The sequence below is a fragment of the Moschus berezovskii genome, chromosome 22 (assembly GCF_049115385.1).
Source record: "Moschus berezovskii isolate FMDL1 chromosome 22, NW_MosBer_1.0, whole genome shotgun sequence".
In the NCBI taxonomy this organism is placed as follows: domain Eukaryota; kingdom Metazoa; phylum Chordata; class Mammalia; order Artiodactyla; family Moschidae; genus Moschus; species Moschus berezovskii.
Genome location: NC_142481.1, coordinates 153,586 through 167,852, shown reverse-complemented (window position 1 = coordinate 167,852; position 14,267 = coordinate 153,586). Strand labels below are relative to the sequence as shown.

At 57.0% G+C, this 14,267-nt stretch overlaps 1 protein-coding gene across 1 annotated transcript; it reads right to left on the bottom strand.

The window, feature by feature from the left end:
* Positions 1 to 1,056: 1,056 nt before the first annotated feature.
* Positions 1,057 to 10,777, bottom strand: LOC129546340 (myeloid zinc finger 1-like). The gene is made up of 5 exons (XM_055411202.2): positions 8,755 to 10,777; positions 8,208 to 8,391; positions 7,684 to 7,754; positions 7,451 to 7,574; positions 1,057 to 2,651 (listed from the first exon to the last, which is right to left on the bottom strand). The coding sequence occupies exons 1-5, from the start codon at positions 9,145 to 9,147 to the stop codon at positions 1,216 to 1,218; spliced, it is 2,208 nt and encodes a 735-aa protein (XP_055267177.2). The 5' UTR covers positions 9,148 to 10,777; the 3' UTR covers positions 1,057 to 1,215.
* Between the last annotated feature and the right edge of the window lie 3,490 nt (positions 10,778 to 14,267).

The window sequence follows — 14,267 nt, the reverse complement described above, 5'->3', positions numbered from 1 at the left end:
GGGCTGAAGCTGGGAGCGGGCCTTCTCTCGCATGTTGGTAGGAAGCCTGTGGCCCAGGCTGCTTGTCTTTTCCTGATACCAGGGCCTAAGTCTTGTGGGGACCAGGGTTACTCAAAGTGGCAGGTGAAATTGCAGCTGCGCTTCTGAAAAGGCTGTTCCTGGAACCCTATAGACCAAGAGCAGGCTGACACCAGCCTAGGGTGAGATTTAAGTCCCAAGCTAGACCCTGCTGCATGAAGATCCCCTTTTTGAAACTGCCTTTCACCTTGTCTCTGGTACTTTCAGCATCCAGTGGGGGAGTGGGGGGCCGTGTCAAGGCCCCAGCGGTAGGATGGAAGGGGAGGACAGGGCAAAAGCAGCAGTGGCACAGGAAGAGGCAGGAGGGGTCCAGAGGTCCTGCCCTCAAGTCTGCAGAACTCTGACCTGGAGCTGCCAGTGTCTGTCCACCTGCATGTCAGCAGCTGGTGTATCCTGTGACTAGTTACCGAACACACATGATAGAGACCTTGAAGTTGGGGGGTACTTAGGGGTTGTGCCTGGGGACAGGGAGGGAAGAGAACAGCCCATGACGGCACCTGGAAGGCTGGGGAACTGGCCTGGCCTTGCCACCAGCTTTGGTTCTCAGACCGGCTGGAGTCTGCGGGAACAGAGGAAAATCTCTTAAGACTAGATTCCGACTTAAAACCTTACAGCTTTTACAGCTAAGATATGGCCTCCTTGGTTTCATAAACACATAAACTCAGGCTGGTGGTGGCCTAATGGGCACCCGTTTGATGCTTCAGCACCCGATGATCTTGGCTGGCTGGCAGGGCTGTGCCCTCCCTGTCCTCTCCTGGCCGTTGACTTGGCCGGTGGAGAGGTGGGTCGAAGGCAATAGGAGCCCCGCTGTAAGGGGACGTCCTGCAGACGTGGGCAGGCCCTGCTAGGGGCCACATCTGCCGGGAGCCCTGGGTCTTGCAGGAGCCACGTGGTTACAGAGAAGGTGGTAGACCTGTAGCGTGGGCTGAGAGGGGTCCAGGCAGGTGGGCAGACACTGAGTGGGTACAGACCCAGACAGAGGTTCTGTGCATTGTTTATTGAGCACCTATTGGGAACTGGGCCCTAAGAGAGCTGGCTTGTACCCACGTGATCACGGGTCTCGGCAACCCCGTGAGGTAGGTGTTCCACACACACCCCGCCCCCAATGGTGGATGACGGTGGGGTTGCCTGCCCCGGCTACTCTGCACTGTGCACGCGCTGGTGCTGAATGAGCTTGGTGCTCTGGTGGAAGCGGCGGCCGCAGTCCTGGCAAGCAAAGGGCTTCTCGCGCTGGTGGGTGCGCAGGTGCTGCGTGAGCGTGGGCCGCTGGCGGAAGGCCTTGCCGCACTCGGGGCAGGCGTATGGCCGCTCGCCCGTGTGGATGCGCCGGTGCTGCGTGAGGTTGGCATGCTGCCGGAAGCGCTGGCCGCACTCGGGGCAGGCGAAGGGCCGCTCGCCCGTGTGGATGCGCTGGTGCTCGGTGAGCCGGGAGACCTGCGTGAAGCCCAGGCCACACTCGCGGCAGCGGTAGGGCTTCTCGCCCGTGTGCGTCCGCTGGTGGCGCGTGAGCTTCAGGCGCTGGCTGAAGCGCTGGCCGCACTCTGGGCAGGCGAAGGGCTTCTCGCCCGTGTGCATGCGCAGGTGCTGCGTGAGCGTGGGCCGCTGGCGGAAGGCCTTGCCGCACTCGGGGCAGGCGAAGGGCCGCTCGCCCGTGTGGATGCGCCGGTGCTGCGTGAGGTTGGAGCGCTGGCGGAAGCTCTGGCCGCACTCGGCGCACCGGAAGGGCCGCTCGCCGCTGTGCATGCGCCGGTGCTGCAGCAGCACCGCGCGGCGGCCAAAGCGCTCGCCGCACTCGGCGCAGCCGAAGCACTTGTCGCCCGTGTGCACCGCCTGGTGCTCCAGCAGCACGGCGCGCCGCGCGAAGCTCTGGCGGCACTCGCTGCACGGAAAGGGGCCGGGGGGCTCGGGTGCGCCGGGAGGGGCTGGCGGCGCGGCGCTGGGGCCAGGCGGGTCGCCGTGGATGCGCTGGTGCTGCAGCAGGTTGGAGTGCTGGCGGAAGCTCTGGCCGCACTCGGTGCAGCGGAAGGGCTGCTCGCCCGTGTGCACGCGCCGGTGCTCCTCCAGGCGCCCGCTGCGGACGAAGCCCTGGCCGCAGTCGGCGCACACGAAGGGCCGCTCCTCTGTGTGCGTGAGCTGGTGGCGCAGCAGGTGCGAGCTGCGGCTGAAGCTGCGGCCGCACTCGCCGCACACGAAGGGCCGCTCCCCGGTGTGGATCTTCTGGTGCCGCAGCAGGTTGCTGCGCTGGCTGAACACCTTCCCGCACACGTCGCAGCGGCCCCCTCGCTCAGCTCCGGCCCCTGTGCCAGGGCGCCCCCGAGCCCGGCTGCGACCCCTGGGGGCACGCCAGCTCGCTGAGGCCAGCCCACGGCCCAGACTCTGGCGGGCATCCTCGGTGGGGTCCGACTCACCTCCCAGGTCGCTGGAGAGCACTAGCGCGTGTGAAAAGCCACCTTCGCGGGAGGCTGACTCGAGTCGGCCCGTGAGGCTGGCCACGCCGAGGTCCCAGGGCAGGTGGACGTGGGGGCTCGAGATGTCTGGGTCCACAGAGACGCTGTCCATCTGGAGTGTAAACCCTGCATGGCACAAGGGAATCCACTCATTCATGACAGAGAACCCACTGGTGCCCAGAGACATTCCAGCCCTGGGGAAAGGGTGTGAAATGGAGCAACCTAAAACTGCCCAGGGAGGCAGACAGAAGTCACCTGGGCAGGGGCAGGGGTTCTGTCCGAGCAGGCTTCTGAAGGCGGTAAGGATGGGATAGACAGGTGAAAGACTAAAAACGGGCGACGGGCTTTCCAGGTGTGGCGTAAGTTTGCACAACCATCTTTCTGGAAGGGCTGTAGTGCAGAGGTGGCCCTTGCACTGGGCAGGTGGGTAATGTTGGTTCCTACACATGCAGAGAAGCGGGTGGGTTTGAGGGAGGCTGGAAGTGTAGCGAACAGGTGGGAAATGCAGGCACCAGAACTTCTGTCTGCTGTGCTGTGCCTGTGATACCCGTGGGTCTCCCAAGGCGCTGCTGAGACCTTGTGCAGCCACTGGGGCACAGGAGTCTGGCCCCGTCTGTAGGGAAGTGTGGACGTGGTGTTGTGGCATTTACAGGGCACACAGAGCCCTGGGTCTGCCTGTGCTTGGACAGGGCTGCGCGTCTGGCTCAAAGGAGCAGGTTCCAGCCAGGCTGTGAGCACTCCATCCTTAGATGCTGGAGGAGGGAGGAGATGCGAGCTTGGCACGGAGGAGGAGGAGGGGGTTACATCAGGGACACAGAGAGAGGAGCAGGGGCTTCAGGGATGACAAAATGTATAAGGTGCCACGGAAAATGCAGATAAATTACACTGCATCAGAGGAAATCATTTGTGCTCAGCAAAAACACTTAAGAATCAAAAGATGAATGACAAACTGAGAAACCCTCCAGAATCAAGGGTCTAATTAATCAAAGTAAGAGCAGCAGTCAGTCAACAAGAAAGAACGTGGGCAGAAGATTAAAAAAGGAAAAGAAATGTCTCTGATGCTTAAATATCCTAAAACATGCTTAGTTCCCTCCGTAAGGAAACTGCACATTAGGGCCATACTCGTCTGGTGTTCCACATCCTTATTCCAGAACCCAAGTGTCCGTGTGCATTGCTGGTGAGCACAGACAGAAGCTGGCGTCGCCAGGTACATCAAACGATAAATTTCCCTTAGGCTAATCCAACAATTCCGCTTCTAAGTACTTCTCCACCAGTTGTGTTCCTCTCTGTGTGAAATGACTGGTATAGGAGGGTTCTCAGTTCTCACTGAAAAATAACTCAAAAGTGTCTGGGAGCCTGGGATGGGTAGACAGGTGTGTTGTGGGGAGCTGTCCAAAGAGGAGGGCGCTCGCTGCTGTGTGTTCAAGTGGGAAGATGCATGAAAAATGTCAGGTGGGGAACAGGGTGAGGATTAAGCCTCCATGTGTGTTTTAAAGATGGCAAATGAGTATGCATCCACATTTGTGTTTGCTTTCTTGTGCACAGAATCTTTCTCTGAGTCCACACAAAAGACTGGTACTGCTGGCTGCTGGGGTGCAGGACTGTGTGACTCAGACAGGGGAGGGGCGCTCCGCTGTATATGCCCTCAGGCCTTCTGAATTTTCTAACGTGAATGTTACCTATTCAGAATGTTCTCCTGATGAAAACACTGGCTGCACAGACGTTCTTTGGAGGGCGAGGGGAGCAGCCAGGACACCTGGTGCAGAGTCCACGGTGGCTGAGAGAACCAGTATTTGAAGCGGGGGCTGTGGTTGTCTGTGGGTGAATGCAGCCCAAGGAAAGACTGGGGCTGCAGAGAAAGGACCCACCGAGGAGCTGTAGGTGGAGCCGCCAGTGTGGCTGGAGAGAGCCAAGACAGGACTGTGCTGAAGGCAGGGCACTAGCTGCCCAGAAGGGCCCCCAGCTGAAAGCTGAGACAGTGGAAGGGGTGGCTGCCAGACCCCCTCTCAGCTTCAGTATGCAGCACTGACAGAGCATAAGAGGACCTTAAAAATACCTGGGGCAGCTTCAAAACAAGAAAGGACCGTCCAGAGCTTGTGCACTGTGCTTGCAAGTGCTAAGGTTGTAGAGACCAGGGGGCTGAGGCCAGGTTCCGCTGTGAAGCTGGGGGTTGAGGATTTGGCCTGGGTGAGCCCAGTCCACCCACAGACCTTTGGTGTGTGAGCCTGCAGAAGGATCTCCACTGAATGGCTGGGGGCCCAGGTGAGCCTTCCAGTTCAGAGTCACGATGGACTCTGTGGCAGCCTATCACCCAGGATGACGCTTAGTGCAGGGACAGACGAGGAGCTCCCCGAGATGTGAAGGGGAGGCTGTTCGCAGTGCAACCAGCGGGAGCCCTCGCACCTCAGGAAACCAAGCTAGCTAACAGGTCCAGGAATAACATCAGGTATGTCCATGTTCTCAAAGGATGGGTCAGCATCCACGAAGAGAGAATGAGTTTGGGCCCTTTATTGATAAAAACAGCAAATGGGGACTTCTGGGTAATCAAAGTATCTATCTAAATTGGTTTCATTGTGAAACAGCATTAAAAACCACCATAAAGGTTTTGTTTGGTTTTATTTTCTTCAAGGTATAAAATCCACAAAGATGAAGAGGAAAGGAAACAACCCCTGATATTTCTACTCTGGATGGCAGACTGAGCAAACAGTAACTGTGCAGCAGTGGGGAAATGGAAAGAAATCAACCTGTTTGATCTCAAGGGCTCAAAAAGTTCGGGGTTCGGAAGGACCAGGTCCCTCTGGCCATGCAGGTAAAGGGGCAGGGACACCAGATGGGAAGGGGAAGCTGACTCAAGCTGAAGCTGGGCTACCTCAGGGAACAGCGCTCGGTGCTCTCTGCACACAATTCTGAGGAAATGGAGGATACAGGTGGGCACTGCAGTAGCTCTGATTTCTGGCAAAAGGCTGGGTTGAGGGTGTGCATCAACACTGAGGAAGTTGAGGGGGTAAGCGAAGCCACCCAGGGGACTGAGATGCCAACCTGTCTCCCAGCCGGGGTGCAGGCAAGAGGCTAGACATGCCTTCTTAGGACACTCAGAGGGAAGAACTGAAGACCCTCACAGCAAGGGCGCCGGCCTCCATGCAGCTCACCCAGGGTGCCCTATGACTCCTTCAGTGGCATCCACAGTTGCTCCACCCACCCACTCATGTCTCCCAAGAAGTGGGTCTCTGTGGGGAGCAAACTCTTCATCCCTCTCAGCTGCCTTCTCTCACCTGCCAGAGAGATCAGACAGCACAGTGGGAGAAAGCTTGAAGACAAGTCATCATTTGTTGGGCTCCAGAATCACCGTGGATGGTGACTGCAGCCATGAAATTAAAAGACACTTGCTCCTTGGAAGGAAAGTTATGACCAACCTAGGCAGCGTATTAAAAAGCAGAGATACCACTTCGCTGACAAAGGTCCATATAGTCAAAGCTATGGTTTTTCCAGTAGTCATGTATGGATGTGAGAGTTGGAACGTAAAGAAGGCTGAGCACTGAACAATTGATGCTTTTGAACTGTGGTGTTGGAGAAGACTCTTGGAGAGTCCCTGGGACTGCAAGGAGATCAAACCAGTCCATCCTAAAGGAAATCGGTCCTGAATATTCATTGGAAGGACTGATGCGGAAACTGAAGTTCCAATACTTTGGCCACCTGATGTGAAGAACTGACTCACTGGAAAAGACCCTGATGCTGGGAAAGACTGAAGGTGGGAGGAGAAGGGGAGGACAGAGGATGAGATGGTTGGATGGCATCACTGACTGAATGGACATGAATTTGTGCAAACTCCTGGAGATAGTGAAGGATAGGAAAGCCTGGTGTGCTGCAGTCCATGGGGTTGAGAAGAGTCAGACACAACTTAGCGACTGAACAACAACAAATTATTGTCCTCAGAGAAATAAGAAAAGATGTTACAACTGTAAGAACAGAAAGTGGCTTAAATAAGTGTTCAGGGAAAAAATACACTGGTGGGAATTGAAACTCTACTAGCAAATGTGAAAATCTCAAAAGGAGAATCTGGAGTATATATGAAGAAATTTTCTGGAAGATAGTGCAGAAAGAAAGGGATGGGACACTGCAGAGAACAGAACACTGGAGCATTTGTCCTAGAGTCCAATAACCGAGTAATGGGCATTCTAGAAACAAGAGAACAGAACAATGCAGGGGAAAGAACTCAAAGAAACAATTGAGGCCAGCTTCCCACAATTGAGAAATTGAATTTAAACAGGCTCACCAACAGTGGTGATAAAAAATGTTTTGACCCAGTTTCACAGCAGTTAAGAAAAAAAATGTTTGGAGACTGAGTCAATAAAAAGAACTCTTCATCCAGCCAAAATTCAGTGTAATGTGGAGTGTTAGACGAATGTGTTTTAGCTATGTAACACCTCTCAGAACTTTACCTCCCACTCCAGAATTCACAGGAAGGTCCACCAGGACGTGGGAGTAAACCCAGAAGTGGAGGGGCCAAGGGAATGGGGACGAAGATGAGATGGGGCCTGAATGATGGTGGGCCATTGCAGGCGTGTGACCAAGGTGGACCGCACAGGGCATCTGGCCTGAGAGCCTGGGCAGTTGGGTGGGACACTGTGCTGTCCTGCCCAGACCCACCTGTGTGAAGGTCCCTCCTGTCTGTCCACCCTGCTGACCTGCTGTCCAATTGGTGGGACGCAGGCCTGGAACCTGGGGGCCATCCAGGATGCCAGGGCTGGGAGAGGAGGTGGGGAACATGAGGCCTGCTCTCAGGAGGGTTTACGGGGCCAGGAGGTTAATGGAGGGCTTGGCTTTGGAGGGCAAGAGATGCTGAAGCAGACTGGACACTGCAGGGGCCGCCCAGGCAGTGCGGGCGTGTAGGTGATGCTGGAGTAAGGGGGCCCTGTATTACTTACCTGGGGAGAAGATGCCATTGGCAGCTTCCTCCTGCCACAGGGCCCCGCGGTGCTGCCTCCAGGAGGAACCCTCAGGCCCAGGCTCACTATGGGGGGAGGCCTGGTCCAGCACCACGCCACAGTCCTGAAACCACAGCGGTCACTGCTGGTCGGTGTGGCCAGGCCCACCCAGGAGGGACCCCCCCGGCCCCCACCCAGCCCCACCTGCTGAGGCTCCCAGAGCATGGACTCACCCGGGCCTGGTCGGGGAGCAGAGTGAAAGGGGTCCCCTGCGGGCTGCTTAGAGGCCGAGGACGCAGTGGCTCTGGAGAAGGAGGGTGCGATCAGGAAGCTCCAGCCTGCCCCACCCCGCTGCCCTCCTCAGTGCTCTGTCAGGTGCCGGGATCCTGTGGGGTGGGACCTGGTGCTGGCGTGGCAGGGGGCTCTCGGGGTAACACAGGAACGTGGTGTGGGGGCGTGTCTGGCACCTGCCTGGGAGGTGGAGGAGAGAAGGGCACCCCCCAGCACTTGGGGCCCCACCCAACGCTGCAGTCTGCTGTCTGGTCTGCAACACCCCCCCCACCCCCTGCCGCAGATCTCCTTGGGGAGAGGACTCCTGTCTCCCACACATGGAAACCTCAGGAGCCAGCGCCATGCTGATTGAGAACATGGAAGGAACCACAGCTGTGGCAGGCTTGGCCCACAGGGGAGAATGGCCACCACTGACTGGGCGGGATGCGGGGGTCACCAAAGCAGAGGGCACACCGCCTGCCCTTACCTGGCTCCTCGGTAACCTCGGACTCCTCTTTCACCCGCAGGCCCAGCGTTGCCTGCTCCGTGGCCCCAGGGGGCATCTCCAGCCCAGGTTCTGGAGTCTCAGGTGTGGGCTGAGGGAGGGCCTGGAAGTCGCGGGGCTCCGTCCTCTCCGAGAGCACCTCCTGACCTTGCACCTGGACCGTGACCTGGGCAGGTGCCCCCCATCAGGAGCTCAGGTAGGGAGCGCCCTGGCCTCCACCCTCTCGGGATCCCAGGGGGACTGACTCTGCCTCTGAGGACCCACGGCCCCCGAGGACCCACGGCCCCCAGGGACTGACAAGGAGGGCAGGGACGCCATGCAGTTGCTCTCCTCTGCCGACACCGCCTCCCCCCCACACCCTGCGGCCTGAGTCCTGACTCCAGCTGACGGAGGGATGGCGTCGGAACCGCGGCTGCCCTGGCACAGGCTCTGCTGCAGGTGACCCCTTCCAGACCGCGGGGGACTAGCTTCCTGCTGAGCAGGGCGCCCCGAGGATGTGGCGGAGACCCCAGGCCGCTGACTGACTCACCCATCTGCGGGGCCCTCCTGGCTCCCGGCGGAGGCCCTCCACCAGGGCTGCGGCCTCCTCAGGGCTGCCTGGCTGTTGTCCCTGCACGCGGGCCTGGATCTCGGGGGGCAGCGCGCCCAGGAACTGCTCCAGCACCAGCAGCTCCAGCATCTGCTCCTTGGAGTGCGCCTCAGGCCGCAGCCACTGGCGGCAGAGCTCCCGGAGCTGGGCCAGGGCCTCGCCAGGCCCCGCGGCCTCCTCATAGCGGAAGCGCCTGAAGCGCTGCCGTGCCACCTCTGGGCCCGGATCCCAGGCGGCGGCTTCGCCCTCCTCCTCAGAGTCCTCCAGCTTCACCGGGACGGGCCCCTCATCTAGGGATGCGCGGCCCGGGGAGCCCAAAGCCGCCGGCCTCATCGGAAAGACCAGGCTGGGGCTCTTGAGGCCAGTGTCCACCCCCAGGGAGGAGCACGCACGCGGAGGCTGCCACGTGGGGCCGGCCAGCCCTCCTTGAACCCCTCTAGCTGGGCGTGTGCAGTCTCTGGTAACCCCCTGTCCCTGGGCTGGTTCTCAGGCCCAGAAGTCACCTCCTCTGCCCGCTAAATCCCACCTGTCTACACTCACCGCCTGAGCCCTTCCCTCAGCCCTGCAAGAGACACCTACACTGACGACCCCCGCCGCTGGGCGTCCGCACCACCGCCACCCCGCCCTTGGCAGCACCGGCCCATCACTAAGCCATCCACTCTCCTGCGTGTTTCTCCGACTATTGCCCCCCAGCGTGGTTTCACAGGGCAGCCCCCCTCCAGCGGCCCCAGCCCACACCTGTGCGAGGCCCACTGTAGGGCACAGCACTCTGACGCCGTCCTCCTCCCAGCCAGCCCCCTTTTCTGAGCCCCATTATCTCCTCGACCTCCTGACTCAGGTGGGGCTAGCGGGTGATGGCCAGGGGCCCCAGACCGCTGGCCTCGGAGCCTGCGAGGAGAGCCGGAGATCCTGACCCAGCCTATTTGCCACGTAATCCTGCCAAGTCGCTGTGCCACTGTGAACCTCCGTTCCCCCGTCTCCAAACGGGGGCGACCCCCGCCCCACTCGCGCTGCTCCTGCAGCTGGAGGTACGGTGCGAGCTTTGGGAAGAAACCGGAGTTTATTACGTTGGATTTCGAGGCCGCCTGATCCTGTGAGTCTGACCTTGGCTCTTCAGGGCTCCAAGCCGGCCTGAAACCTCAGGGGAAGGCTGGGCCTCCGCGATCCTGCCGGCCCTGCGGAGCTTCCCGAACTACATCGACCAGCAGCCCGGGCGGGCGGCGCTTGCCTCAGGGAGTCGGGGCAGATCCGGGTGCCGCCATGGCAACGGGGCGGGGACTCCAGGCTCTGTCGCCGTGGCAACCCGCGGTGATTGCCGCGCCGCGCGCAACCCAGGGCCCGTCCGCAGGGAGCGCCAGGCCCCTGCCCCGCGCCCCGCGCCCCGCAGGGCTGCCGTTCGAGTCCCTGCCCGAACCTTCCCGGCCGAGGGGCCCCTGCCCTCACCTCGGCGCTCAGCGGGCAGCTCCGCGCTCCCGAGCATGCGCACTCGCCGACCTCCCCTCCCGGCCGAACTATAGCTCCCAGAATGCTTCGCGCAGCAGCGCGAGCGCCGCCTTGCGCCCCCACCCCTCGCCTCAGTTTCCACGCTCGCTTGTTTCCACCCTTGCCTCAGTTTCCATCCTCCTCCCGCTGTGGTGCCGGGCAGTGTTTTTCCGGACGGTCGGGCCACTCTCGGGGCCGTGTCTCCCCGCTCTCCCAGCCTCCCTTCCAGGCGTCCCAGCACCCGTCAACGCGAGCAAGCCTCTCAGGGGGAAATGCGCCCAGCACCGCCTACCGAGCAGCACATGCCCCCCAGCAAGCCTTCCTGAATTCTCTACGGGGCTTCCGGGAGTTAGGGCTCTGCACCAATCACGGCCCTCGCTAGGACGCCCTCAGCCCCCGTCTCCGTGGCAACTCCCTGCCGAGACTGGGCCACCCCTTCCTCCGCCCTGGGGACCGCAAGCGAGCCTGCCATTTCCGCCCCGCAGAGAGCCGGGGCCGGGGCCCGGGCCTGAGCGGTGTGGTCTGTTGGCCTTCCGCGCGCGTGCGCGGCCCGTTGACTCTCTTTTGTTATCATCGGCTGTAGGCGGGCCCCGGGCGTCTCCATGGTAACCGGTGGGCTGAGCAGGTGGTTTCCAGGGCAACCCCGTGTACCGGCTGTTGTCTGAGAGGATGGGACAGGTGGGGTGAGGGTAGAGATGCTGAGCGAGCGAGACAAAGAGGAGAGAGTGAAAGTAAGTGAACACAAAGTGACAGAGACACAGGCAGGACAGACAGCGGCGAGGGCTTTCTACTCTCAGAGATCTAGATCAGAGTCAGGGCTGGTCAGACGTGTGTCAGAACAGTTAACAAGAGGGAGAGAAAGCAGGACCGGGATGGAGTGGAAAGGAGAGACAAAGGGAGAATCGATTTACAGCGAGACGTGCAGATCGCGAGATTCAGGGGACAGACGAGGATCAGGAGTACAGAAGCAAGAGGAGAGACGTGGACAGAAACTGGAGATAGAGTGAAATGGGTCGAGAGTTTTCAAGGGCTCAGAGAAGGGTGACAGCAAGAAGAGAGACAGACGGAGCAGGAGGGACGCTTGTTAAGGAAACTTACCCAAAACTTGCCAGTAAGAGAAAAAAGATGGCTGGGAGTCCTAGCACCGTCTCTAGTAAGACTGCTTCAGGTTGTCTGATTCCCTAAGCGAAGTAACTCTTTTGATCAGAGTTCAGATACTGTGACGTTAGGTGCTAACTTGTAAAATGTTGATAGGTTGTAAATGCTTTCTGTCCAGTAGAGAAGTTTTTTGTTTTTTTTTTTTAACCACCCTGTAGGACACTAGAAGGAAATGGCAACCCACTCCAGTGTTCTTGCCTGGAGAATCCCAGGGACGGGGGGCCTGGTGGACTGCCGTGTGTGGGGTCACACAGAGTCGGACACGACTGAAGTGACTTAGCAGCATAGCAGCAGCAGTAGGACACTAGGATGCCTGCCCACTCCTGTGTGGGACACCGCCAATCCGACTTTGCGCTATTATTTCAGTGTTCGCTTGTTCTTTCACCTTCTCTGTTGTTTCTTCTCTCTCACCTTCCCAGAACCACCTGTGTCATCCTGCTAGTTCCCACCGGAGGTAAATACCTCTTTGACACGTGCTCACTGCATTTGTTTTTAGTGGTTTCAAAAATTAAAAGTTTGATAGTCTGAAGGCAACCATTTCTCCCCGAATGTGGAACAGACAGGAAGAAAGAGAAAACAGTGAGACAGACACAGGAAGGGGAGGCAGTACGAAGGACGATGGAAAGAGACCGGGTCCTGGCTCAGAGGCTCCAGTGGGCCTCTCGGTGAGCTGGGCCCCAACTCATCCTGCACAGGGAATGTGAACCTCACCCAGGCCTGGGGAGGACCCGCAGAGCAGCTGGTCCAGTCCATGGCAGACTACTGGGAGTCACAACCAAAGAAATTTTGTGAGTACTGCAGGTGCTGGATAGTGGAAAATAGGCCTAGTGTTTACTTTCTTGAAAGAGGAAAGACTCATAAGGAAAATGTGTCAAAGAGGATATGTGAGATTAAACTGGAAAGCCTGGAGAAGGGAAAGGAAGAAGAAAAAGCACCAAAGAGTTTGCTGCAGTGGAAGGATACCAACAGGATCTGAAAAGGTTTGGCTCAGAGTCAGAAATTTTAGAGCCAAGCATATCGTTAGTGACCAGTGCTGTTGCATTCATCTCTGCATCAAAATCAGCAGGAAGACAAAAAAGACCCTTCAAAGGGCCGATGGGCAGAATGAGTTATCTCTGAGGGTTACCATTTCTATTATGATCTTATCACAGGAGTACCTCAGTGGGAAAAGCCTGAAGGATTTCAAGGAAACTTAAAAAAGCAGCAGTGAAGACTGGGTAGAAGGATTAAGTGAAGATGGTTATACATATTATTATAACCATCAGGAGAATCCAGATGGGAAAATCCTGATGATTTCATTCCACACTCTGGTGATCTCTTATCTAGTAAAGTCAATGAAAAGTTTCCTGGTACCCTGGAAGAGTCCAAACTATCAGATTCACATCGTTACTGATGGCAGAACAGGAAGCAAAAAAGAGAGGGGGGACGGAAAGTTCTCTACAGCAATGTAAAAGCTAAAAGTAAAGTTTAAGGAAAAAACTAAAAATAGTGATAAAGGTACTGAATCAGAAACAGAAAGAAAAAAAATACCTAAAGGAAGAGTTCATCAGGTCCAAATGAAGAGAAATCCAAAGCTTATTGTGGGCGGGGGGGAATATATATATATATGTCAAGAGCTTCCCTGGTGGATCAGTGGTAAATAATCTGCCTGCCAGTGCAGAAGACTGGGTTCGGTTCCTGGTCTGGGGGATCCCATACGCTACAGAGCAGCTAAGCCCATGCACCGCAACTATAGAGCCTGTGCTCTAGAGTCCGGGAACCCTATTGAAGCCCACAGCCCTGGAGTCCATGCTCCACAACAGAAGTCACTGCAATGAGAAGCCCACACACTGCAACTAGAAAGTAGGCCCCACTCTCTGCAACTAGAGAAAAGCCTGTGCAGCAAAGAAGACCCAGCACAGCCCAAATAAATACAATTAAAAAAAATCAAACCCATGTGGAGAATGGGAAGAAATTAAGATGTTGAGTCCCATGAGGAGGTAGATTTGGAACTTCAAAGCGCTGAAAATGATATGTATCAACTTTGGAAGTTGATGTTGGTGGGGAAACCAAAGTGGTCTCCTGAAGTTTGTGCTTACTCACGTCCACTGAGTCAGTGATGCCATCCAACCATCTCATCCTCTGTCACTCCTTTCTCCTTCTCTCAATCTTACCCAGCCTCAGGGTCTTTTCCAGTGAGTCGGCTTTTTGCATCCGGTGGTCAAAGTATTGGAGCTTCAGCTTCAGCTTCAGCATGAATCCTTCCAGTTAATATATAGGGTTGATTTCCTTTAGAATTGACTGGTTTGATCTCCTTGCAGTCCTAGGGACTCTCAAAAGTCTATTACTGAAAGAATGTGTGGTGGGTCCATCACCTCGCCGCTCAAAAGCCAATAAACAGGCCAGCTTGGTAGAAAGGAACATTTGCTTTATATCAGATGCTGGCAACTGGGGGTGGAGGATGTCGGACATTTGTCCAAAGGCGGATTCCCACCCCCACCCCCACCAAGCAGGGGGCAAGAGCTTTTATAGACTGAGGAGGAGGGGGTGGCTTCATGCAGAAATCGCAGTCATCTCTAACAGTCATCTTCAAATTGGTCATCAGTGGTCTGACCAAAATGATCTTGGTTGTTTTAGGTGTAGTTAATCTTCAGTTCTAGGGTTCATTTGTTCCCATTTCTTTGCAGCCAGTTCTTGGAACTGTGGCAGCTCATGTCGTAGGTGTAGTCTGGTCATCATGTAGTTCTCCCACCTGGTGTTTTGGTATCTATAAGACAGCTCACAGGCTACAGCTCAGAATATTATCTATAGCCCTTGAGAAAGAACTGAATGAC